Source organism: Choloepus didactylus, chromosome 4 (assembly GCF_015220235.1).
Source record: "Choloepus didactylus isolate mChoDid1 chromosome 4, mChoDid1.pri, whole genome shotgun sequence".
Classification (NCBI taxonomy): Eukaryota; Metazoa; Chordata; class Mammalia; order Pilosa; family Megalonychidae; genus Choloepus; species Choloepus didactylus.
In genome coordinates this window covers 154,482,657-154,508,402 of record NC_051310.1, presented here as the reverse complement: position 1 = coordinate 154,508,402, position 25,746 = coordinate 154,482,657, and the positions used below count along the sequence as shown (strand labels likewise).

At 39.9% G+C, this 25,746-nt stretch overlaps 1 protein-coding gene across 1 annotated transcript; it reads right to left on the bottom strand.

Annotated features, from left to right (window-relative positions):
• Window positions 1–2,876: 2,876 nt before the first annotated feature.
• On the bottom strand, window positions 2,877–3,804 carry LOC119532241 (non-secretory ribonuclease-like). Its single transcript, XM_037834448.1, has 2 exons — window positions 3,736–3,804; window positions 2,877–3,520 (listed from the first exon to the last, which is right to left on the bottom strand). Exon 2 carries the CDS (start codon window positions 3,501–3,503, stop codon window positions 3,039–3,041), a length of 465 nt encoding a protein of 154 aa, XP_037690376.1. The 5' UTR covers window positions 3,504–3,520; window positions 3,736–3,804; the 3' UTR covers window positions 2,877–3,038.
• Between the last annotated feature and the right edge of the window lie 21,942 nt (window positions 3,805–25,746).

Below are 25,746 nucleotides of genomic sequence, written 5' to 3'. Positions count from 1 at the left end.
CCTGGGGCCTCTTTCCCCAGATTCACGCAGATCTCCTCCACCTCTGGTTCCAGCACCGTGAACTGAAAATTCTTCAAGGGAAGGGGTTATATCTTGGTATTATTATTATTTTTTTGTCCCATCTCCCAGTCCCTTGCCAGCACAAAGTAGACTTGCTTAAAAATGTGCACATACCCTGGGGGCAACGCACTCTGAGCTCAAGAAAGGGATTTTCCCTCGAGATGCTCTAAAACAACTCAAGATCGGTGACCCTAAACGTTCTGAATGTCTGATCTCTGGAGTCCCTTTTCTGTTCGCTAAGACCCCTTCCCCTCAAAGACTTTGCCACCTCCCGGAGGAAAAAAAGGACTCCGGAGAGGACCCTGGAGGTAAAACACGGAGGGGATTCCACACTATTTCCCGTTGAGAAGTGGAAAGAACTAGTGTTTTGAAACGAGTAGCCGAAGAGCAGAAGGTGTGGCGTCTTCACCTGCTGGCGCCAATTCCCGCGACCGCCCACTGGCCGGCAGGGGGCGCTGCGCGGTGAGGACCTCGCCGGCCAAGAGTGGGCTAGATTTCCTCCTGGTTCATCTCAGTTGAGATGGTCTCGAACTTTCAAAAGCTCTTGTTAAATCAATAAACAAAAGCATAGGGTTATAAGCACATAAGATTTACATATCTCAAAGCAAATCAGATTCCAAAGGTTCTTACCCTTCCTCAGCTTACTGGTCCCCAAGCTATCTCCTTCTACCTTGTGCCTTGGGATATTTATACTCCTTTTCCAATGTGAGAAAGGCAAGGGACAGACACATTTAATGAGCGCGAACTGCATGACACGAACTCTCCATCACCACGGTGGCTGGATGTGCTGATGGAGGAGTGGAGGGCGAGGAATGAGTGGATACATGGGCAGTTTTCTGATTTTCTGCAGAGGTCTTGTGGGGGCTTTAGGGGTATGGGTTTCTTCATCCCTCAGACTTCCAAGTGTTTTAATTTTGAATTATTAGGGTGGTTTTAAGTTTTATTTGATCACAACTTCATTGTGTCAAGTTGCCACTGGCAGGGTCTTTTCCTGTGCCAGCTGAGAAAGGGCTACAGTGAGGTTCTCTGGTTTTCTGCTTTATATAGGCAGATATGTTGTATAAGCATATGGCAAAATGTATCATCAAACATAAGGAAATCACGTCCAGTGAAAAGCTCTTTTAATCCTTTTTGATTAGGCCCTAGTTTTTATCTTCCAGAAGCAATAATTATTCCATTTATTTGTACCCTTTCACAATGGATTAGTGTGTGTATGCACAGATACATTAGCTCATTGACATGTGTATAGATGTGTGTCTCCTCCTTTTTTCCCATTGCTACACAATGTTTTACTTTTAAATCTTTCACACTACAATACATTTTGCTAATAACCCATGGCAGTAGCAAAATTTATCCTCCTTCCTTTTAATGGATAAACTATATTCCATTGTAAGGGTATACCATCATATTTTAACCAATCCCATATTGAGGAACATTTTGTTGTTTCCAAATTTCACTATGTTAAGCAGTGCTGGAATGAACAGTTCTGGAATAAAGTGGCAACAAGCTCCATACACTTCACTTGAATGCAGCTACTGTTGATAATCTCTCTTCCATGTACTAGTTCAGTTTTCCTAGGCTCTGAGGTACTGAACCTCCTGCCGGGGCTGTGGTGGTCCCAGGGAAGCCTGACAAAGTGAAAGCTTTCAGCACAAAATGTCAAGTGCAGTGGAAGAAGAACTTGGACATTTTTCCTTCTAATGGAAAACTGGTAACATCTTTGGGTATAAAAGTCAGCATATTCAATTGAGTTCTCATCTTTTACTATTGGAGAGGTTTAAAGTAATACCTTCTTTTTATGTGGTAGAAAATATTAGACCCTGGGTAGAAAACTTTAGAAAACTAAGTTTTTCGTATTGTGACTTGTTGAGTAAACTGAAAAAGCAATCTCGTAGGGCCAAGCACTTTATTTAAATTGGCTTGTTGAACCCTCACAGTATTCCACAGTATAGAGATTATTATCTCCATTGTTGAGAAGAGTACACCAAGGCACATACAGAACCAGCAGAATGTCCTTCAAAACATGTATTTTCCATCCTTCTGGCATGACTTTTAAAGGGCTCCAGGAAGAACAGTAGAATTGAGGTGAATCCTATCCATTTGTGCTCCTCTGATTCCTCATCTCTGAAATAGGCATAATCATTTAGACTAAATACCTGCATTATCAAGACTTTGTTTTCTAATTCATAATGATGTTTCCTTATTTTAATATATTCATAGAAGAAGCGGGATGGAAAGGGTCTCCATTCTAGTGGCGCTTACCTCTTGTATTTCCAGGTCTGTGTCATTCTTCTTGCCTGTGGGTCCAATGTGTTAAAAGACACCAACTGAACTATATGTATCAAGTAATGAAATTATTTTTGTCATGTTCATTGATCACACAAGTGTGTTCTATCAAATGATACTTCTAAATTCCTGAGTTACATGGCCTTACCACAGCAGAGATGCTGATATTCAGCTCTTATATCAGCCTTTCATATTCACCCTTAAAACAGATAAGGGTGTGATTCTCTTAGGGTTTTTGAAAACTTGGCCATATACTATTCTTAATCCAGTAAAGTGATTGTCAAATATTTTCCTCTTGAAGGGAAAGAGGCAGATGCCAGTTGAACTCTCAGGCTCAATGGACTGTGGGCAGGGGGAAAGCATGTACTGCTCGTGATTCAAGGAGCCTCTTATTCTATATGCCTCACTATTTCCCACAAATCTCAGAACAGAGATAAGGAAATAGTCTCTCGACCAGATTGTGACTAAATGACAGCCAAGGGGTCAAAAGACACTCACATAGACAGTTGGATGATTCCAAGAAGGCATTTATTGTGAGAGAACAAGGAGGTCACTGAGCAAAGCTTAAAGGAGTTTGGCATTTGGGGCTATGAGGATGGGAGCTGATATCCGTGTGCGTAGCGGGCTGTCAGCATGGCTGTGACTGAGGGACTTTGCAAATGAAGGGCAGTACAAAGAGCTGATCTGAGAGCTTATCTGATATCATCCAAGTGAACTGGAACCACTGGATACTGAGGAGGGTCCCGTGGATCTCTTTCCATACAGGCAACAACATAGAACTTCTGTGCTGATGACTGTCTATATCTGCAGCGTTTGTAGTCTGGATTCCATCTTGTGAGATTACAATCGGTTAAAGACACCCTCTCTCTACTTTGATGACAGTTCTGTGAGCCATTCATACAGGTAATACTTTCATAGCTACAAACTATAGTTACATTTTCATAAGGTATGTGGAGAAATGAGTTTTCCCTTTTGCAAGAATGTCGGTATCTGTTAACTACCCGCATTGCATCATCACATCTCGGATGGGCCATTTGCACGTGCTGGATGTTAAACCACTGAGCCCGGGTTAACCCTCGGGGTGGGGCACGGAATGAGCCCACAATTGCCCAGAGTCCGAGCATCACAAGGAGACAAAGTCGGGAATCATCGCCCATATCTGCAGCTATGTTACCTGCAATGAAGGAACAAAAGATCTCCTAATTGCAGGCCCAGTCATGGCAGACTCCCTCATGACCTACCCTCAATGCCCTCTGCTGTCTCTCTGGGGGTGTTGTTCTCTGTCACCTCCCTTCCCCAATCTTAGTTGTGTCCCCTGGGCATTTCTTTAGCTCCCTTTTCCCTTAGTGTTGTTGCCTCCTCACCCAGCATGAAGGCGCATTGTCTTACCCAGTCTCTGTGCCGAAGCTCCTATGGGAACAGATCCAGCTGGTGTCCTGAGGCTTAGGGGTAGCTTGTTTCCACTCTATGGGACTGTAGATATAGGGCAGCTCCTGTGGGTGGAGCAGGCACAGACAGGAGGGTTTTGAGTCTTGGCAATTAAGAAACCCACTGATTGGTACATGGTCAACTTGTGCAATGAGCCTCTGTATTATCTCTCTTGGATGATCAACCTATAACCAAGGGCATCATGCTGCTGCTGCTGTTTTAACTAATTTAACCCCCAGGCATCTTACTGCAGGGCAGAGGCCAACTGGATCCAAACCTTGTACCTGAAAAAGTACACTGGTCATAGCTAGACAACAGACTTTGTACTTCTGATTGGTATAGGCCTTTCTGACAATCGGGGTATCACGAACAATTTGGAAATTAGGGCAATAGAGTCCATAAAGCAGCAGGGAGCTGAAGCTAGTTTTGGCATGTATACAATGGACATTAGCAGACTGTGCAATGTTTTTCTGAGGTAACAACACTTAAGTGAATTAGTTTTAAGAGAACACAATGGAGGAGGAAGTTCATTTCCTGATAGGTCAAGGAAGGCTTGCATAGGAGGCTCCATTGAACAGGGCAATGATGGATGAACAGGAATTTGCTGAGCCATTAGGGAAAGGATGGGCATTCTAGAAAAAGGGATTGGTGTGGGGAAATGCAATGAGGTGGGAAAATGCATCCCAGGTGGGGAAGGCCTCTGTGCCACGAAATGCTAAATCACTGCTCCAGCTTCTAGGTAGGATAAGCTGGTGTTACACAATTAAACTGGTATTGTATCATCTTCTAATAAAGCTAATCCATGCATTTTTTTCTCTTCTTTTCCTGTCTTTTCTGGTCATTCCATATCCCTGTCATCTGAAAACAATCATTTTACCATTGATGTCCTTATATAAATATGGGCACAAATGTTTACCTGGACCAGTCTGCAGGGTTAATAGCAGAGCTAGCTGCCTTTTTCATACCATTTGGCCGAGAATTTCATTTATTTGTTCAAACACTATGCACAGTATTTTCCATTCTACAGTGTGGAAAGCATTCTTATAGGTGATGAGTTTCTAAGTAACACAGATAAAGTGTAGCCTCTTGTGATCCTTACAGCCTCACTGGGTAGAAAGAGTCCATAATAAGAGGGACACCCACATACTGCTGTCATAGTGTGGCTTGTCTGGCTCACTGACCTGCTCTGATCAGAGTATACACTGTTATGTATAATATATGGGCTTGGATGCTCAACTTTACAAACTGCAAGAATGTGCCCAGGATACTTGTATTTCTGTTTTATCTTAAAAAGTGGGAGATGTCAGTTGACACCCTGGGTCTACATTACCACAGTGCATCAGCTGTCTAGAGTTGAGGATCAGCACATCTTTTAAAGGTGACATTACCCCAGGATACTTCACCACCTCTACTTCTCCCTACTGACTCACATCTTGTCTGCTCATTCACTTGTGATACTTTCCCAAATGTCAGTTTCTGCAGACATTTGCATTAATTGCCCACCCAACTTGTTTCAACTGTCCTGAGAAATGACTCAGAATTCTGTCCAACTGATGGCCATGCTCCCCCTTTTAATTGTGTAGAAAATACATCCCCTAAAATTTTTCCTCTAATTGTTCCTTCTATAGGTCATTGTGCACACTGGAAATTCCCCAAATGCCTCCATAACTTGCACAAATGATTCAGTGTGCATTTAAGACCTTTGGGAGATCACCTCTCCATATGAAGAAGGAGTCAATAAAATGTCTGTTCATTAAAAGATCCTGGAACCTCAGCATGGATTTATCTTTAGGTGAAGGTGGCTGATTCACATGAGCTCCTTCAGTTATTGCGTTAGCATAACCCTTGCCCATCCCCATTAGTAGTGCACTTCCCCAAACTGACTACCCTACTTGCACACTTTGAGGACTTGTCTGTAGCTTCCGTCACCTAAGGAGATAATTGTTCAGTTCTTATTTTTTATGTAATTTTATTGAGATATATTCACATACCCTATAGTCATTCAAAGGGTACAACCAATGGTTTACAGTATCATCATATAGTAATGCATTCATCACCACAATCAATTTTTGAACATTTTCATTCCTCCAAAAAATAAAAATAAGAATAAAAATAACCAAAATAAAAGTAATTAAGAACACCAAAAACATCCCATAGCTCTCCTCCCCTCATATTCATTTACTTTTTGACCCCATTTTTCTACTCATCTGTCCATACAGCAGACAAAGGCAGTTTGAGCCACAAGATTCTACAATTTTCTTCAAAAAAAAAGAATACGGGATTGCAGTTCAACAGTTTCAGGTATTTCCTTCTAGTTATTCTAATACACTAAAAAGGAAAAGGGATATTCTCTTATTATTTACAATCAAGGGACATTTAATATATTGTTCAATAGAGGCATATCTACATTTGTGGTGAAAACCACTACTGAGTTTACTGGCCTCGGGATTGACCAACCTCTCCTTTGTTCTGGGCTCATGTGCAAAAACGGATGTTGAGCACTGAACTTTCTTGAAACTGAGGTGTCCCTTTCAATTACTACCTGCTCTTAACCCTCTGAATCAGCCATGCAAACTGTCAACACCTTCTTACTCACAGCTTTATGGGAATGTATTGCAGCTGTAGTTACTTTTCAGAGGAACAACAATTTTTTCTATTGCAAGTACAAGGTGAAGAATGGTCATAAAAACATGATGCAGATAAATTTAAATGTACTTTAATCTAGGAAAACTGAACCCATCAAATGTCAAAAACAGTATCTTGGGCTCAGCCAAATGGCCCTAAAACTTCCTGCTTGCCTGGAGCCTACTACATGTCTCTTCTGAAGGCCAGTTAACAGAAATGGCTCATGGACCCTTTGATTCAATTTCTGGAATGAAAGGAAAGTCCTGGGGTTTTGTGGCTCTGCACAGCAATAATACTTTCTTCCTTGCTCTGGAGAGGTCAGAAATGTATACTCATATGGAATTACGAAAGGGTTTTGCAGAAGAGGGTTGGAACAAGTGTTTCCTCAGCAATTAGAAGATTCTGTCCAAGTGAAATGTAATCATCAGACATTAAGCTTAAGCAGGGCATTCATTGATATCTGTGGACTCACACAAAATACAATGATTTCATCTGCAGTTCTTTGTGACCATGCTTAGACTGTGTCCTGCCTTTAACATGTACATACTTAATTCAGTGTTGGGGATTTTTAATACCCAACAGGTAATATAGGTGAAATATTTACATTAAGCATTGAAGAAAGTAAATTATCTCAATTGGGAACATCAGTACTACTCAGCAAGGTATCAATGTGGTCTTGAATGTTGACATTTCAGTGAATCAGAACATCCTTGTTCAATTTATTAGTCATAAGGTGAGAGCATTAGAACCAGTGCTTAGGGTCCAGTGTGTTCTGGACAAGAAATGAAGGCAGAAACAGGGATGCAGTATGCATAGAAGTTTAGACACAGACTGTGGAACTTAGCAATGATGGCTAAGAAAGACACTCAGGACTCTGATTTCTGGGGTTGCATCTGAAGAGGAAGAATCAGCAGACAGAGAGCAATGAGCTATGGTGGAAGCATAAGTCTGGACCTAGGATGTCACTCTAGGGGTGCCTAGTCATGACTAGAGGGGCCAGCCTTTTGGGACAGAGAACAGCCTTGGGGAACTCAGACATGATTAATCAGCCTAGGCTATGAACATTCATTAGGAAGGTTTAATGTCTTAGGATGGAACCACAGGGCAATCCTTTAATACCTCTTTGAGGTAACACAGGAAAGACTGCAAGAAGTATTTGAGGTAATTAGTGACTGACTGTGCTATGAGCAGGTCACCCTGCATTTAGCACAGATGCAGAAAGTGGAGAGAGTTGGTGGTTGGGCCTCACTGAGGAATGGTCATAAAAAGATGAGGCAGATAAATTTAAATGTACTGTAATGGAGGAAAATTGAACTCATCCAATGTCAGAAATAGTCTCTTGGGCTCAGCTAAATGGTCCTGAACTTTCCTGCTTGCCTGGAGCCTGCTACATATCTCTTCTGAAGGTCACTGAACAGAAATGGCTCATGGACACTTTGATCAAGTTTCTGGAATGAAACAGGAAATTCCTGGACTTTTGCGGCTCTACACACCAATAATATTTTCTTCCTTGCTCTGGAGAGGTCAGAAATGGATGCTCAGATGGAATTATGAAAGGGTTTGGCAGAAGAGGATTGGAACAAGTGTGTTTCCTCAGCAATTAGAAGATTCTGTACAAGAGAAATGAAATTATCACACATTAAGCTTAAGCAGGGCATTCAGTGATATCTGTGGACTCACATGAAAAAGGAAAGTTCTTTGTGACCATGCTTAGATTGTGCACTGCCTTTAACATGTACATAATTAGTTGGGTATTTGGAGATTTTTAATGAGGTAATAGAGGTGAAACATTTACATTGAGCATTGAAGAAAATAAATTATCTCAATTGGGAATGTCAGTCCTTCTCAGCAAGGAATCAGCATGGTCTTCAATGCTGACACTTCAATGAACTAGAACATACTCGTTCATTTTATTAGTCACAATGTGAGAGCATTAGAACCAGTGCTTAGGGTCCAGTGTGTTCTGGACAAGAAATAAAGGCAGAAACAGGGGTGTAGTATGTATAGAGGTTTAGATAGAAACTGTGGAACCTAGCAATGATGGCTAGGAAAGACACTCAGGACTCTGAGTTCTGGGGTTACATCTGAAGAGGAAGAATCAGCAGACAGAGAGCAATGAGCTATGGTGGAAGCATAAGTCTGGACCTAGGATGTCACTCCAGGGGTGCCTAGTCATGACTAGAGGGGCCAGCCTTTGGGGACAGAGAACAGCCTTGGGGAACTCAGACATGATTTATCAGCCTAGGCCATGTACATTCATTAGGAAGGTTTAATGTCTTAGGATGGAACCACAGGGCAATCCTTTAATACCTCTTTGAGGTAACACAGGAAAGACTGCAAGAAGCATTTGCGGTAATCACCGACCGAGTGTGCTCTGAGCAGGTCACCCTGCATTTAGCACAGATGCGGAAGGTGGAGAAAGTCAGTGGTTGAGTCTCACTGAGGAAGACTCTTCAATAGTAGGCCTATGTATTATTATTTTTTAACTTTAAAAAAATTTTTAATTTTAATAATGTATCTAAAATCTCAAATTTCCCCTTTTAATCACATTCCAGTATGTAATTCAGGGATGTTAATTACATTCACAGTGTTGTGCTGCTATCACCATCCTCCATTGCCAAAACTTTTCCATCACCCCCAACAGAAATTCTTTACCAATTAAGCTTTAACTCCCCATTCCCAACCCCCTCTCCAGCCCCTGGTAGCCTATATTCGACTTTCTGAGTCTATGAATTTGCTTATTCTAATTACTTCATATAAGTTAGATCATATAATATTTGTCTCCTTGTGTCTGACTTATTTCACTCAGTACAGTATCTTCAAGTTTCATCCATGTTGTACCTTGTGTTTTAGTTTGCTAAAGTTGCTGAAATGCATTATACCAGAAATGGGTTGGCTTTTACAAGGGAGATAAGCTTACAGTTCTGAGACCATGAAAATGTCCAAATCAGGGCATCATCATGACTAGACTCTGAAGACAGGCTGCTGGTGACCCAGGACTCCTCTGTGCCATGGCGGGTCTGCTCATCTCTCCCTCCTCTCTCGGGTTTCACTGTTATCAGCTTCTGGCTTCTCTGTCTGAGCTTCTGCGTGTGTCCTTCTCTCTCAGGTTCTGCATCTTTTTCTCCGTCAGCTTCTAGCTGCTTCTCTCTGTGTTTCTCCTCTTATAAAGGATTCCAGTAAGAGGATTAAGACCCACCTAGTGCATGTGTCAAATGAAATAACCTAATCAAAAGGTCCCACCCACAACAGATCTACAGCTACAGGAATGGATTAGCTTTAATAACATTATCTTTTCTGGGGCACTTAACAGTTTCAAACCAGGATATAACATGTGTAAGAACTTCATTCCTTTTCACAGCTGCATAATATTCCACTGAATGTATATACCACTTTATGATTATCTGTTCATCTATTGATGGGTACATAGGTTGCTTCTACCTTTTCCCAATGGTGATTAATGCCACAATGAACATCATTGTGCAAATATGTTTTAGTACCCGCTTTCAATTCTGCTGGGTATATACCTAGAAGTAGGATTGCTAAGTCATGCGGTAATTCTATACTCAACTTTCTGAGGAACTGCCAAACTGTTTTCCATAGCAGCTGCATCGTTTTACAGTCTCACCAACAATGAATGAGTGTTCCTGTTTCTCCACATCCTCTCCAGCACTTATTTTTTATTGTTTTAATAATAGGCATTCTATAGGTTGTGAGGTGGTATTTCACGGTTTTGATTTCCATTTTTCCTAGTGCCTAATGATGTTGAGAATTTTTTCTTGTGCTTTTTTGGCCATTTGTTCATCTTCGTTGGAGAAATATCTATTCAAGCCTTTTGCCCATTTTTAAAATTGGTTTATTTATCTTTTGGTTGTTGAGTTGTAGGATTTCTTTATAAATTCTGGATTTATCAAATATGTGGTTTCCAAATATTTTCTCCTACTCTGTGGGTTGTCTTTTTACTTTCATGACAAAATCCTTTGATGCACAAACATTTTTAATTTTGATGAGGACCCATTTATCTTTTTTTGTTTTGTTTTGTTCTTGTGCTTTTAATGTCCAGCACATGAACTTTTCAGACAAAACATGAGACTTCAAAAAACATTTGGACTCGCAGTGGGAGTTACTCCCACTCCAAGAGCCGGGGCATACACATATGTATTTTCAGTGAAACCTTGGGAGAAGCACTATTTTAGTTCAACCATTTTTACTCCCTCATTTTGCAGATAAGGAGATTAAGCACCAGAGAAGTGAAAACAACATCCTAAAGAAGTATGGCATATTAGTAGCAATGCAGGAACTAGACTTCAGGCTTCAAATTCAATACACCAATTATTTAAAACCTTTCCTTCTCTTCTCTGGTCCTCATCTGTATTCACATATAGTTTATATTTATGTTGCAATCATAGCACAAATACAAATTTGAGGAATATTAATTCTTTAAAACACTTTTTCTTCTCTCAATTTCCATTATATCAACTTTTATTCTTCACTAAGTTCTCTTTGTCTATATACCTAAAACATTTGCTGTATTTGCCTGCCTGTGGAATATTTTTATAAAAACCCCAAGAAACTCAAAAGCCCTTTTACTAACATTTGTTGGAATCTCTGACCTCATTTTTAAATTTAAATTTTAAATTCTTTCCTCTTCAATGTTTGCCTTTTTAGAATGTACTTATAATCTTACCCCTTAATTTTTCAAGAAAATATATACTTTAAAAAATACTTCCCCTTTCAACCATCCCCAGTCTCCTGAAGGAAGTGCTAGGCTCTTCTAAAACCTCTTCTCCACTTCCCTGAAACACCTTGGTACAGACCAGGCATTAGAGACCTGGCTTTCCCTCTTTCAGAACCCGCTATTGACCATAGCCTCAGTTTCTCAACAGCTAAAGAGCTTCTCATTGTTTTTTAATCTTTTACTTTTTTATTTAATTTTTGTTGAAACATATTCACATACCATACAATCATCCAAAGGGTAAAACAATTGTTCATAGTATCATCATATAGTTGTGTGTTCATCACCACAATCAATTTTTGAACATTTTCTTTATTCCAAAAAATAAAAATAAAAATAAAAATAAAAGTAAAAAGAACACCCAAAACATCCCATACACCTCCTCCCCATATTATTCATTTACTTTTTGTCCCCATTTTTCTACTCAGTTGTCCATACACTGGGTAAAGGGAGTGTGAGCTACACGGTTTTCACAATCACAAGATCACACCATATAAGCTATATAGCTCACCTACAAGAATCAAGGATACTGGATTGTAGTTCAACAGTTTCAGATATTTCCTTCTAACTATTCTAGTAAACTAAAAACTAAAATGCGATATCTGTATAATGCGTAAGAGTTACCTCCAGAATGACTTCTCAACTCCATTTGAAATCTCTCAGCTACTGAAACTATATTTTGTTTCATTTCTCTTTTTGGTCCAGAAGGCTTTCTCAATCACACAATGCTGGGTCCAGGCTCATCCCTGGGAGTCACGTCCCACATTGCCAGGGAGATTTATACCCCTGGGAGTCATGTCCCATGTAGTGGGGAGGGCAGTGAATTTACCTGCTGAGTTGGTTTAGAGAGAGAGGCCACATCTGAGCAACAAAAGAGGTTCTCTGGGGGTGACTCTTAGGCCCAATTATGAGTAGGCTTAGACTCTCTTTGCAATAACAAGTTTCATAAGGGCAAGCCCCAAGATTGAGGTCTCAGCCTACTAAGCTGGTGGTCTTGTGAGAATATCAGGAATTCCCTAGCTGGGAAGTTTAATATTTCCACATTTTTCCCCAGGCCCTCAAGGGGGCTTTGCAAATTGTTTTTATTCTCTGCCCTAATTACTGTGGGTTGTATTGGGGCTTCATGCTGACCCATACAAACAATCAAGATCTCACTCCCTAGTCAAAGTTCCATGTAATTATGGTATTTAAGTAAACTGATCATACAAGTTAAATTACATAATGTGCTACAGAAAATATAGATTTTGCACCAAATAAACATCTCTTCCTTTGGTCCCACACAGAAGCCACAGTTTTAAAACACAGTTAATATCATCCTCAACCCGTAAGTCTGATCTACCCTAATCTCAACCAAGTCCATTTTGTTCCTATTTCCAACCGAAGCCTTATCTCCTTTTCAGCCTCTTTAACAGTTGGTTCATCAGGAAATGCCAACACTCACAGCTGCTGAGCTCTGGCTCTGAGTCCCAGGCAGCACACAGATACCTGAAGTTCCAAGGAATGAGCACGGCACACACAAACAGCTCAGCATCTCAGAATTTAGAAATAGCTGTTAGAACTCATGAATAAATGTGACTGCTGTAAGAGCTTACAATCTAGGAACCCTTTCATAAGCCTTGCCTTCATAACCCATGCTCCCAGATTCAATTCCAGAGTCTGCAAATTATTATTACTCCATATAAGCCTTTTCATTTCTGGTTTATTTCATGCATCCATTCACCTAATTGCATCCTCCTCAACTTCATTCCTTTTGCCACTCCCTCATGTAAAAACATTCTTATATTTGTATATTTAATCACCCTCATTGACCACTCTTAGTATAACCACTAAGTTATACAGTCCCAGTCTTTATCTTCTATCTTTCTTTCTGGTGTCATACATACCCCTCATCTTCCTCTTTCCACTGGATTCACAGTCATCTTTTTGCAGTGTACTTACAATATTGTGCTACCATCATATAGTATTGTGCTATCCATTTTTGGATCTATACAATAAATCCTCTAGAACATTCCACCTTCCTTCAACATCAAATGCCCAATCTCTACCCTCTTTCTATCTCCTGATTTCTTCATTTCTATACTCTTCTCCAAGTCTCTCTCCTGTCTTTTCCTATCTGTCTGTAGCACACCCTTTAGTATTTCCTGTAGAGGAGGTCTCCTGTTCACGAACTCTCTCAGTGTCTGTTTATCTGTAAATATTTTAAACTCTCCATCATTTTTTGAAGGACAGTTTGCCAGACATAGGATTCTTGGTTGGCAGTTTTTTTCTTTCACTATCTTGGATACATCATACCACTGCTTTCTCGCCTCCCTGGTTTCTGATGAGAGATCTGCACTTGATCTTATTGAGGTTCTCTTGTATGTGATAGACTACTTTTCTCTTGCTGCTTTCTGAATTCTCTTTTTGTCTTTGACATTTGAAAATCTGATTAGTAAGTGTCTTGGAGTAGGCATATTTGAATTAATTCTGTTTGGTGTACACTGTGCTTCTTGGAGTAGTGGTACATTATTTCTTTATTTCTAAATCTCCTTGTAAAACTATAAGGCACATAAGGGGTGAATGACATTTAGAGATTCAAACTGTGTACCACCTACCAAATAAAGCTTCTGCTTATGTTTAATGAGTTTCGGCTTCTTGTCCTCCCATTAGCCCAAATATAGACCACAGGAAGGACCTTATTCAAAATACCCATGGATGGGAACTACTAAATTAGGGTAGGTTGATGATAGATATCTGTCAGAGTATTGAATACTCTAGTGCAGGTGGTCTCAGACGCATTTATTCTTTTCACAGTCTTGTGTGCTTATCTTTTCTCTTGCTCAATTGGATGACGGTTCTGATGAACAGCCCTTGGTAAAACCCTACAAAAACAATTAGTTAGATATGTTGGGTGGCAGTCTGAAAATAACAGCACAGTCTGTAAATAACAAATTTATTTTCAGAAATCATTGTTTCCTGCTGGAATCTACAATACTTTAGGAAAATCTGATTTTAGGGTCTAACATTTTCTGTAGATTTTCCTTTACTCACTCACTCACTCACTCACTCACTCACACAACTCTATCCTAAATCAGGAATTCTGGGAACTACAGAGTGTCTTAGCTGGATGTTCCTGTAAATTCATTTATTCCAAGGCTCTCCTTCCTCAGATGAGAAACAAAAAGGTGAGTGGAGCTGCCATGTTCAGATAGAAAATTAATGATTCACTGGAAATTAAACTTGTGTCCCTTTCCTCCGAGGATTCCATTAGTACTCTGTGGTAATTAAAGAGTCAGGTGGGGACATTGGTAATGTGAAGAGATATTCAGGAGAACTAGCAGATACCAGGCATTGGGATGGGTGGAGGATCTGTACAGTGAGTTCCTTGGGTGAGTACTTAGAGGAGGAAAGAAATGGGCACAAATGGAGACAACGTTGAGTAATAATGGTCAAAGGTATGGGGAAGGAGGGACCAGTTCTCAGGGAAAGTGAGACAAAGATGGCCTGTTCCCTTTCTCTTCACTGCCTTCTCTAGGATAGAAAATGTGACTCTGACAGGGACACTCTTTCTACTCACCTCCTAGACTGTCTCATTCCAGCCTGAGGAATTTGGAAATCTCCTGACAATACCCCAGACTTCCCTTCTTCAACAATAGGGCTTATGGGTATCCTCTTGCATTTGGAGTAAAACCACCTTCCCTAGGGTCAATTTCCAATGTTCCGCTTATTGCTCTATCAGCAACATTTGGTAGCATTGATCACTCCCTCCTCCTTGACAAGGGCTGGGCTGGAAAAGGGACTTCCTGTGACAGAAACAAGTATGAAGCATATTGGGAGTTCAGTCCTGGAGCAATCAAGGCAGATAATCATGTTAAGGCTGCATAGTGACTTCTGAGACAATATTCTTTTCTGACTTTCTTGCTGCCTTATGGGTTTGCATTCTCAGTCTCCTTCATCAGTCCTTCCTTGTCTTCCTGGCCTCTTGTAGATCCCCTAGATCAGATATTGGTCCTCTTCTCTATCTGCACACATTCTTTTGGCAATCTTATCCAGTTTCAGCACATTAAATATTATTGCCTCCTGTGGTGGTGTGGAGCTATGAACCCCATAAAAATTAATGTTCCTAAACTTAATCCATTGCTGTAGTTGTGAATCCTTATAAACAGAACTTTTTGAAGAGGTGACTTCAGATAAGGTGTTGATCAACTGATTAAGAATGGGTTTTAATCCTATTACTGAAGGCTTTGTAAGAATAGCCAAAGAGAGAGAAAGCCAGAGGGAACAGCCAGAAGCTGAACATCAACAGAAAGTGGAAGAGAAGGGAGAAGCCAAGAGAGGCCACCCTGTGGATTTCCATATGACAGTAAAAACAAAGACCAAGGATTGCTGGCAGCCAGCCCCAGAATGCCACAGAATTCTAAAAGAAAGCATCGCCTTTTGATGACACTATGATTTTGGACATTTCCTCGCCTCCAAACCTTGAGTCAATATATTACCATTGTTTAAGCCAGTCCATTGCATGGTATTTGTTTTGGCACTAGGAAGCTAAAACTTCTTGCCATGCCCTCTCAAAACTTCAACGAAGTCTCTCTGTTGAACTCTGTCCATTCCGATGTTTACTCCATACCTCTACATAGAAATCTAATACAGTTTCCAGATATTTTATGTGACGAATGAAACACTGATCTTCTCTCCAATCCCTTGAGAATCTGTTCCTCCCTGAACATTCCATGTTAGTTGAAGTAACTAACTAACTTTGGTGTAACCTTTACTCTTTTCTCTCTCTTACTTGCTCCAAGCAATCTATCAAGAAAGTCAGTAGTTTTTACCTTCAAAGCATGCCAGAATCTGAGCACTTCTCGCAGCCAGCATTTAACTACCACCTGTCTGAGACACCATCACCTTCCACCAAGATCACTGTAAAACCACTGTTTCTATGCTCACTGCTTCTGCATTCCACCATCCACACTGCAGTCAGAGTGTTCCTTTTTAAACAACAGTTTATAAACTACAAGCTGGTTAAACATAGTTCAAAACAATAGTTAGATCACATAATTCTGCTCAGAACCCTCTAGTACTGATTCATTTCACCCTGAGTAAAAACCAAAATCCCTGCAAAAGTTCATATGCCTTTTCATAATCTGTCCTTTCACATGCTTATCTTTTAGCATCAATTCCCTTCCATTCTTCCTCTCTCTCAATCCCTGACACCAGGTACATCCCTGCCTAAGGGCGTACTCAAAACACCTGACCTCCTATATGCATAGAAAACTTATTTACCACTCAAGGTCTTTGCTTAAGTCATCTACTGGAAGAACTACTCTGACTATCCTATTTTAAAAGGCTACCTATGTGAAATGAATAAAAACACATCATGGATTTCTAATTCTAAATTCACTATAATGTTCTCTCAGTGTTTGAGCACTGTCCATGTCCTTGGTCTTTCTATGTCCTAAGAGCTTGCATGAGGCAATGAGGGATGGTTATGGCTTCATGAGTGGCTTACCAGATCCAGATGTTGTAAACAAAACCCAGTTTATCTCTACCTCTCTCTCACTCTCTTCTCCATCTTGGCTTCATTCTCAGGCAGACATCCCTCACACATGTGTAAGATGGCTGCAGCAACTCCAGACCTTATATTCTCCCAGGAATAAGTCCAGCAGAAAATAGCCCTTGCCATCATCCCACAACATTCTTAGCAAACGTCTCTGATTGAGTCAAGTGCCAACTCAGAGCAAACTATATGGACTGAGAATTGGGATCTAGGCACTGCTACGAAGCCATCTGAGGTGAGCCTAGGCAATGCATGAGAATTAAGGAATCATGTATAGTTGCTATTAAGAACAACTTAGTTTTCTAACATGCTGTTACACAGCCAGAGTCAAATGAAAGTTTATCTGTTTTTGTAGTCCACCAATCCCTCACTGGCAGTTCCTAACATTGGCCTCTTCTTGCTCTGGATATGAGAGACTTTACCCACCTTCCTTTTCCAGAGAGAATGGCAGTCTCAGTGCATTCAGGTTAGTTTCCCACTCCTTATAAAACATCATTTTCTCCATGGCATCTTGAGTACACTATAGTTCATGTATTATCGACTTGTTGACCACATCTCTCCACTTTAAATTCTATTTTCATCCCATTATTAGACATTAACTTTCCCATTTTAATCACTTTCAAGTATACAGTTTAGTTGCACTGAATTACATTCACAATATTTTGCTAGTATCACCACCATCCATACTAAACCTTCACCACCCCAAACAGAAACTCTAAACCATTAATCAGTAACTTCCATTCCTTAATTTCTAAATACACACCTCGGAAGCCAGTCCTTCATAATCTCTAGCTCAGTAGCAGAGTGTGAAAAAGATTTAGTCTACTCAGTTTACCAGATCTCCACTGTGGTCCTCTTGCTACAACTAATTGTCTAGAAAATCGTATCACTCAATTTTGTATTCAAAATATCTTTAAAATATTGAGATATTTGAAGTAGGCATTGGTCTTCTTATGTGATTGTAGTAACTCAATTCACGACATGAATGAGAGGTAAGTCTGCCATTTGTCATCATCCTTTTTAAGTAAGAAATTTATTAACCTTAAGTTTTAATTGAGAACAGAGGCCCTACAGGATAATTCGAATTGAGAATGGATGTGTAATTTCAGTATTCACATGTCTAATTGTTGCCTCAATCCCTTGCATAATTCAGAAGTATACAAGGCTCATATATCTCAATATCAGGCAAAAATCAAACACTGTTTTTCCTAGATTCCCCATCTGTCACCTCCACTGAGCTGAGGTGGTGTCTTTGTTTCTGGGTCAATCTTACTCTATTCTGGGGTAATAATCCTACTGTTGCTTAATTGAGATGCTGAATCTTAGATATACTTCATGTCTGTTGGCCATTTTTTGGTTGGGGTCTCCTATCATGAATCCCCAAGCCTGATCATTCCTCCTCCAGGTGGATTCACTGAGAATGATGAATTGCTATCTTGACATCCCCAGTCTTATCCTCAAGTATAGTCACCCACCCTGCCCTGCCAGTTCCTGCTCCTGTTTCAGCCTCAGCTCAGGGCTCTTCTCTTCTTCCCATCTGTGGAGGAATCATTGGTCTCATCTCTATTTTTTCCACTTTTTTTTCTGTATCATATGCCTTTATGTCTATTTTGTCATCATACTTAGTCCCCAAATCTCTGACTAACCAGGGGTGAGCACATATCCCCAGTTCTCATTTCTCCCACACTTGGCTGAGTCCACCGTCACCTGAGCTCTATTCAAATGCCTCTTTTCTCCATGCTCACAAACTGTCCCCAGAATAAAAGCAACAGCAAACACACATGTTGACATATTGAAATGAAAACACTGGAATCCTGTGAAACACCATTAAAATAGCTTCGTTGATATGTAAGGAGTTATACCATATTTCAGATTTCAAAATAAAGCAAAAAACATGCACAAAACAAACAAGAAGCAAAATAGTAGTAGTAGTAACAAGAACTGATTTTTCACTTCATCCCTGACTTTTTGATGACTGTATTACAATCATTAACTGCATTTATTCCTCCAAGAATTCTCCCATCACTTCTCCCGGGGATTACTGTAAAAGCCCCTTGCTTCCAGCCTCCACGAACCACACAGCTGTCAGTATGATCCTATGAAAATATTACTCAGATCATGCAACTCTGCTTAGAGTTGCTTCTTTATGTCAGTTGGAGTAAAACTGAAACCACTAAAAAAGTTCATATGTCCTTATATGTTGTGCCCTCCCACACCCTTACTTTCAGTGCTAATCTCCTCCTATTCTCACCTTTACCCGCAACACTCTAGTAATCTGACTGCTTTGCTGTTTCTGGAAAGCACCTCTTCATTGTAGGACCTCCACATTCCAGCCCCAAATATGTGTGGCTAATCTAATTATCCCCTATAAGTCTTTGCTTAAAAGTCGTCTTCTCCAGGGGAAGTATTTTGACTACTTTATTTAAAAATGCGACTTTAAGGAAATAAATTACACATTATGGATTTCTAATCTGCTATTCACTATGATCTTTTTTTCTGTTTTTAAGCAACACTGAAACCCCTTCTTTCCACATACTTGTTCTTTCTGGTGTCTGCAGAGCCCGCATGTACAGTTAAACTGTCTGCAGCAATAAGGGATGGTTATGGCTTCATGAGCACTTATCAGAACTAAGATGATGAAAACAGAAAGCTGTTTCTCTCTCTTTTTTTTTTCTTTTTCTTTTACCTGCTCCCCTAAGTTGACTCCATTTTCTGGTAGGTGTCTCTTCCTTATTTATAAGAGAGCTACTGCAACCCAAGACCTTAAATTCTTTCAGGATTAACTCCAGCAGAAAACAATCTTGTGCCTTCACTAACATTCCTAACAAATGCCTCTGCCTGGGTCAGGTGTCTGTCTCAGAACCAACCTCTGTGCTGAGGAATGGGAAACATGGACTGATTAGGTCATGACCTCACCTGTTACAGACAGCCCACCCAAACAGCTGATTGGGACACACAGAGGGTTGGTTTTCCTAAGGAATCCAGGACACAGTTCCCAGAAGAGGGAATAAAGGTTGGCATGTCACCAAACAACCAAAATTCCTTACCCTACTGTCTGTACTTGGTTCATTCTAGAAAGGGTCACAGCTCTCTCTGTAGCCCTTTAGCCACCTCTACCCTTGATCTCCTTCACCTCAAGTTCAGGACCACTGGACTGAACGTGCTGAGGGCAGGGTGCTACATCTTGGTTATTTTGTGTTCCATCTCTCAGTCCCTTGCAAGCATCAAGTAGACTTGCACAAATATGTGCTCTCACCCTGGAACGGGGCACTCTCTGGACTTAGCTAACTGGTGCCCAAGCTGTCTTCTTCCACCTAGCCACCTTGGGTTATTTTCCCACTTCCTCCAAAGTAAGAAGAATAGAGACAGGCCCATGAAATGAGTATCCACTGCCATGAATCTCCAATGCCACCCTGAGGTGACATGGTGGGAGTGAGCTGGAGAAGTAGTGTGCAGGTAAGTCCAGTAAGTTCTCCTATTTTCTGCTGGAGATTGAGAGGTGGGAGTTTCCAGTTCAACTCTAAGTGGCATCACTATTTTGGTTGTCTTATGCAATCATGTCTTGTTTAAACTTTCTATGACCAGGGACCTTTCTGGGCAGGCTGATAAAGGGCTACAGTGAGGCAGCCTGTGTTTGAATTTTTCTTTTTATATACAGATACGATGAACATTCTTGTGACAAAAAAGAAAATTCAAAGATTAGGAATGTATATCTTCTATGCAATGGAAGTCATCCTCTAACTCTAGTCTGTTAGGCCATAGTTTGCTTTTCCAGAAGTAATGCTTGTTTAGTTTCTTTGTATGTTTCCATAATATATTCATATATACATAAAGTATACAAATATAGAAGCATATTGGCATGTGTATAGATGTAGGTATGTGTTTTTTTCTCCATTTTCCCAAATATTAGCATTCTGTATATAGCATTTACACTGTACTTTTTTCCCACTGATAGCATATTTTGTTAATATTCATGCTACATGCAAGAGGTATACCTTGTCATTTAATTTGATGTCTGCATTGTATTCCTTTGTAAGCATATACCATCATATTTTAACCAGCCCCATATTGAGGGACATCCTGTCTGTTTCCAAAGTTTACAACTGGGAACAGTGCTGGAATGCATATCCTTGAATAAGGGGGCAACAACAAACTCCATGTATTTATCCAGAGTCTATCTCTTGTTGAAGAACTCTCCCGTGTACTATAAGTGTTCTGAGGACCTGATGTATTGAAACTACCATGTGTGGGGAGCGGGGTGGTGAGGTGCTGTGGGTTGACAATGCCAAACTCTTCCAGATGCATATGTGTGTCACTGGACCAACAGAAGCCTGGGAAAGTGAAAACTGTCACCAGAAAATATCAGCTGCAGTGTAAGAACATCTTATTTTCCATGTAATGAGAACATTGTAATATCTCTGCCCACAGGAGTCAACATTATTGGGTCAAACTCTGGTCTTTTATTTCTGGAGAGAGTAAGCATAACACCTACTTCTATATGTGGTAGAAAAACAAAGAGACTGGGAAAGGACAAGTAAGTTTTTTCATTTTACATTATGACTATGGTAGAGTAAATTAAAAGCTTTGAATTTCAAGCAATATGGAAGGGCCAAGAACTTCATTTAAATGGACTCATTCAACCATCACCATGGTCTACAAACCAAGTACTATTATCCCTGTTTTAGAGAGTGGTACACCAAGGCCCAGAGAGTGGTGTAATAGCAAGTGGTAGCAAAACCAGGAGCATCTCCCTCTAAAGCCTTTGTGTTCCTATCATTCTGGGCTGTCTTTTAGAGGGAACTTGGATGTGCAGCAGGTTTAAGATGAAGCTTACCCATTCATGTTGCCTCTTATTCCTCATCTCTAAGAAGGACATAATTCTCCAGGCTGACCTACCTGCATAATGATAAGTTTTGTTTTCTAGTTTATAATATTGTTACCTTAAGATATGTTCATAAAACACGAGAGATGGAAAAGGTCTCCAATCCAGTGGTTCTCGCCGTTCATGCCCACAATGAACCTGTCATTCTCTTATGTGTTAAAACACACCGTATAAACTATATTTATGACATAATCAAGTTATTTTTGTCAGTGTTAAGACACAAACATTAACATTGGCATGTGATACTTTTAAGTACCTGAGTTAAGCGGTTTTCCCACAACATAGGTACTTCCTGCTGCACTGCTTCTTTAGCTTCTCCTAGTCATCCTGCATAGAGTAAAGGGAGTGTTTCTGTTTGCTTTTACTCTTGTCCTACTCAAATGAAATGATTGTCAAGTTGTGTTCCAAGGAACCTGGGGCTCCCCAAGAGTTGGGGAGGTTTTTCTGAGGTCACCTTACCAACAATATATCTATGTGAGGCTGGATTTTTATTTTTTACATAATTCAGCCAAACCAAATAGATTGAATGCAAGCACAAATACAGGAGTCCAGCTCTCTGTTTTTAAGCCAGCCATTAGAGATTTTCAAAAGAATGAAACAGTGACATCCTTCTCACTGAATTGTTTTAGATAATAGGGTTGTTTTCCCAGAAAAACATATTTATGTTAACATATAATAGGTTCATTATTATTACCAAATGAGTTAATAAATAACATTAAAAATTTTTTTCATTTTAATTTCTAGTGTCATAAATTAGACTAGATATAATGCACAAGAACAAAAGCTCTTTTGGATTCTCAATAATGTTAGATGGTAAAAGGCTACTGAGACCAAGATGTTTGAGTCCAGCTGCTATTGAATACTGGGCAGAGGGCTGGGTATATGGAGGAAGGGTGGTTGTTCCATGCTATCACCTGAGTTCATATTAACTTTGTAGCTGCTAAACTAACTGAAAATTTTTGAGGCTAATTATCCAAACATGTTTGTCCGTCCTCAAGTTCTTTTCTTAGGTAGTGGGAGGTGATGTTGGTTGGAGTTTCTATCAAAATCACACATTTGCATTGGTCATGCAATCAATTACTTCTCCAGAGCCACAGAAGAAGCCTATTGTGATGGGACGTCAAATAAATAAGGTTGAATTCAGTAAGAATTGTTGTGTTATCTTTTCAGAACCCTTAGAGGAAATTAAACCCATTCGCTGATTACTGATACCCAGTCCTTGTGTTCGCCTCAGTCAGAGTGAATCTTGGTTTATGTTTCTGTTGCATTTAGGAAACTGAAGAATTTGAGCACCATGGAAGTACTTTTCTACTATTTCTCTGTCCTCACTAAGCATGAACACCACTTATCTTTATGAAACCCTTTCAAACTGGTAGACTAGCTTTCAACATTTCTTCTACATGGTGAATAAACCCTGTTATTACTTGTAACATCAAGAGATCCAATGTGGTTTTGAATAGGAGCCCAATACCCTGTTTCACTGAGATTTTAAAAATTGTGGGTGGAGCCTGCATTATGACAACAGAACCATGAATATCACCTAAATTGGAAGAGGCCATGTTGTAGGTTGAATTATGTATCCTAACAAATGCATGTTCTTCACCTTAATTCTCATCCCTATAAGTAGATAACCATCGTAGTTAGAACTTTTTGAAGATGTTATTTTTAGTTAAAGTGTGGCCAACTGAAGCAGGGTCTGCCTTAAGCCATATGACTGGAGACTTTATGAAAAGAACTCAGAAGTCACAGAGTACATGGCCATGTGATGGGAGGGAGAGATGCACACCAAGGACACCCAAGGATTGCAGCAAACCAGTCTGGCAACCCAGGGAGGAAGTAAGCCTTCTAGCCTCTGAAACTGTAAGGCAACAAATTTCTGTTGTTTAAGCCAACACATTGTGTGATATGTATCTCAGCAGCCTGACAAACTAAGACAGACCGGCAGTCTAGGGAGGAGAGTAAACAACTCATCTGTAGTCAGGATTAGCTACACAATATTTGACACCCAGTGCAAAAGAAAAATGTGAGGTCTCTAGTCTATAAATTATTAAAATAGATTATTAAAAGAATCAGTTACATCTTCTGCTTGGTTTTGAATCTCTTTGATTTTGTCATAGCTGCTGTTGAACCGAAGAATTGTAGCAAATTTTTCTCTTGCTTGTTAAAAAACAAATGGACTCCATTATTTCCCATTATTAACCGTGGCCTTGATGATGGCAAATCCAAGGCAAATGTGAATTCAGGAGGGGACAGAATCTCTGGTGAATTGAGCAGTTCAATCTGATATATGTGGTTCCTGGTTTTAGTGAAATATTTGATAACATCTCAGTAATGCATGTTAGAAAATCCTGTGTTGTATTTCTTGCTCACAGAAGTGTGTGATAAGGATTTGATCAACTCAGTATCCTCTCCACTGAAGTCATCCTGCTACCTTATTCATCTAAAGTGTCCTGCACCACCCAATTTTACATCTAAAATACATTTTAAATACTGTGATACTTGAAGTAGGCATTGATCTTCTTATGTAATTATAGTAACTCAGACTTGAATCATGAATGACAGTGAACTGCCATATTCATGTGCATTTTAAGAAAGAAATTTATTAATCTAAATAAAGATTAGTTGAGAACGGACATTCTGCCAGATATTTGAATTGGATGAGGGCACAGTTTGCTCTCAACCCTACTGGTTGCCTCACTCCCTTATGTAATCCACAGTATCAGGGAAAAAACAGCCTCGGTGTCTGGTCTAGATTCCTGGTCTCCCACCTCCCCTGACCTGAGAGTGAGGCCCTCTCTCCCAGATTGGGGCGGTGCTACCTGTGGAATGAATCTGCTGTTGATTAATTGAGGTACGTGATCTACTTGGATATCCTTGAAGGTGGTGGCTTTCCTCTGGCTGGGGTCTCACACCCATGGTCCCCAAGTCTGGTTATGATCCCTGCAAATGGATTTCCCTGATGTTGATGCATTGCTATCTTGATTCTTCCAGCACTAACCTCACCCCAAGTGCCTGGCCTGGCATATTCCTGATTTTTTAAATATAAAATAAAATTAAAAGAATAAAAATGGTTCTGAAGCCTAAGACAAAACGGATGAAACTTGAGGACATTATGGTAAGTGAAATAAGTCAGACACTAAAGGACAAATATTGTATGATTTCACTAATATAAACTAACTACATATGCAAACTCATAGACATATAATATAGAATATAGGTTACCAGGATATAGAATGAGGTAAAAGATTAGGAAGCAGTTGCTTAATATGCACAGAATGTTTAAGTAAATTGAACATAAATGTTTATAAATGGATAGAGGTGACGGTAGCATGTTATTGTGAGCATTATTAATGGTACTGAATTGTGTTTGAATGTGGCAGAAAGGGGAAGTTTAGAGTCATGGAGGTTAAAACATGAGAATGTATAACACAGTGAATCTTGTGGTAAACAAAGCCTGTGATTAACAGTACAAATATAAAAATTTCTTTCATGAACTAGAACAAATGTTTGACACAATTACGAGTTAATAATAGAGGGCTATATGGGAAAATGTATGTATTGCAAACTATGAACTATAAGTTAAGAGTAATATCTTAATATTCTTTCATCAACAGTAACAAATGTTTAACACCAATACTATGGGTCAATATTAGGGGGTGGGGATAACAGGTATGGGAGGATGTTGGTTTTCTTTTTATTTCTTTTCTGGGGTAACAAAAATGTTCTAAAATTGATCATGGTAATGTATACACAACTCTGTGATGATACTTTGAGCCAGTGATTGTATATATCTGGTGGTTTGTGGTTTGAATGGTGTGTGACTATATCTCAATAAGATTGTCCCCACCCCCACCCCGGAAAAAAAGAAGGAGAGCTGACCTTCCATTTCATGCTCGGCTTGCCATATTTACTAACTGCATTTACTCCTTCAAGACTTCTTTGGGTATGTGCTATTATGAGCATTTTATAAAATCAGAAACTGAGGCTTAGGGAAGAAAAGTAGACTCTTAGGAACATGTCTTTGGACTAGGCTGCCATTAAATATTAATTTCTTAAACAACGGTCCCTATTCTGCTAGCCAGGGATTCAGTTCACTCAGAAAATCTTGGATGCCCATTGCATAGGGGGGTTGTGAGCTAAGCCATGGTTTCTTCTGTCCCAAGGCACAGAGCCCGCCTCATTGAATCATCAGGCCCC

What these genes read in the sequence shown, in the direction of transcription:
- LOC119532241 (XM_037834448.1), bottom strand. Translation starts at nt 3,503, where the DNA reads ATGGGCGATGATTCCCGACTTTGTCTCCTTGTGATGCTCGGACTCTGG.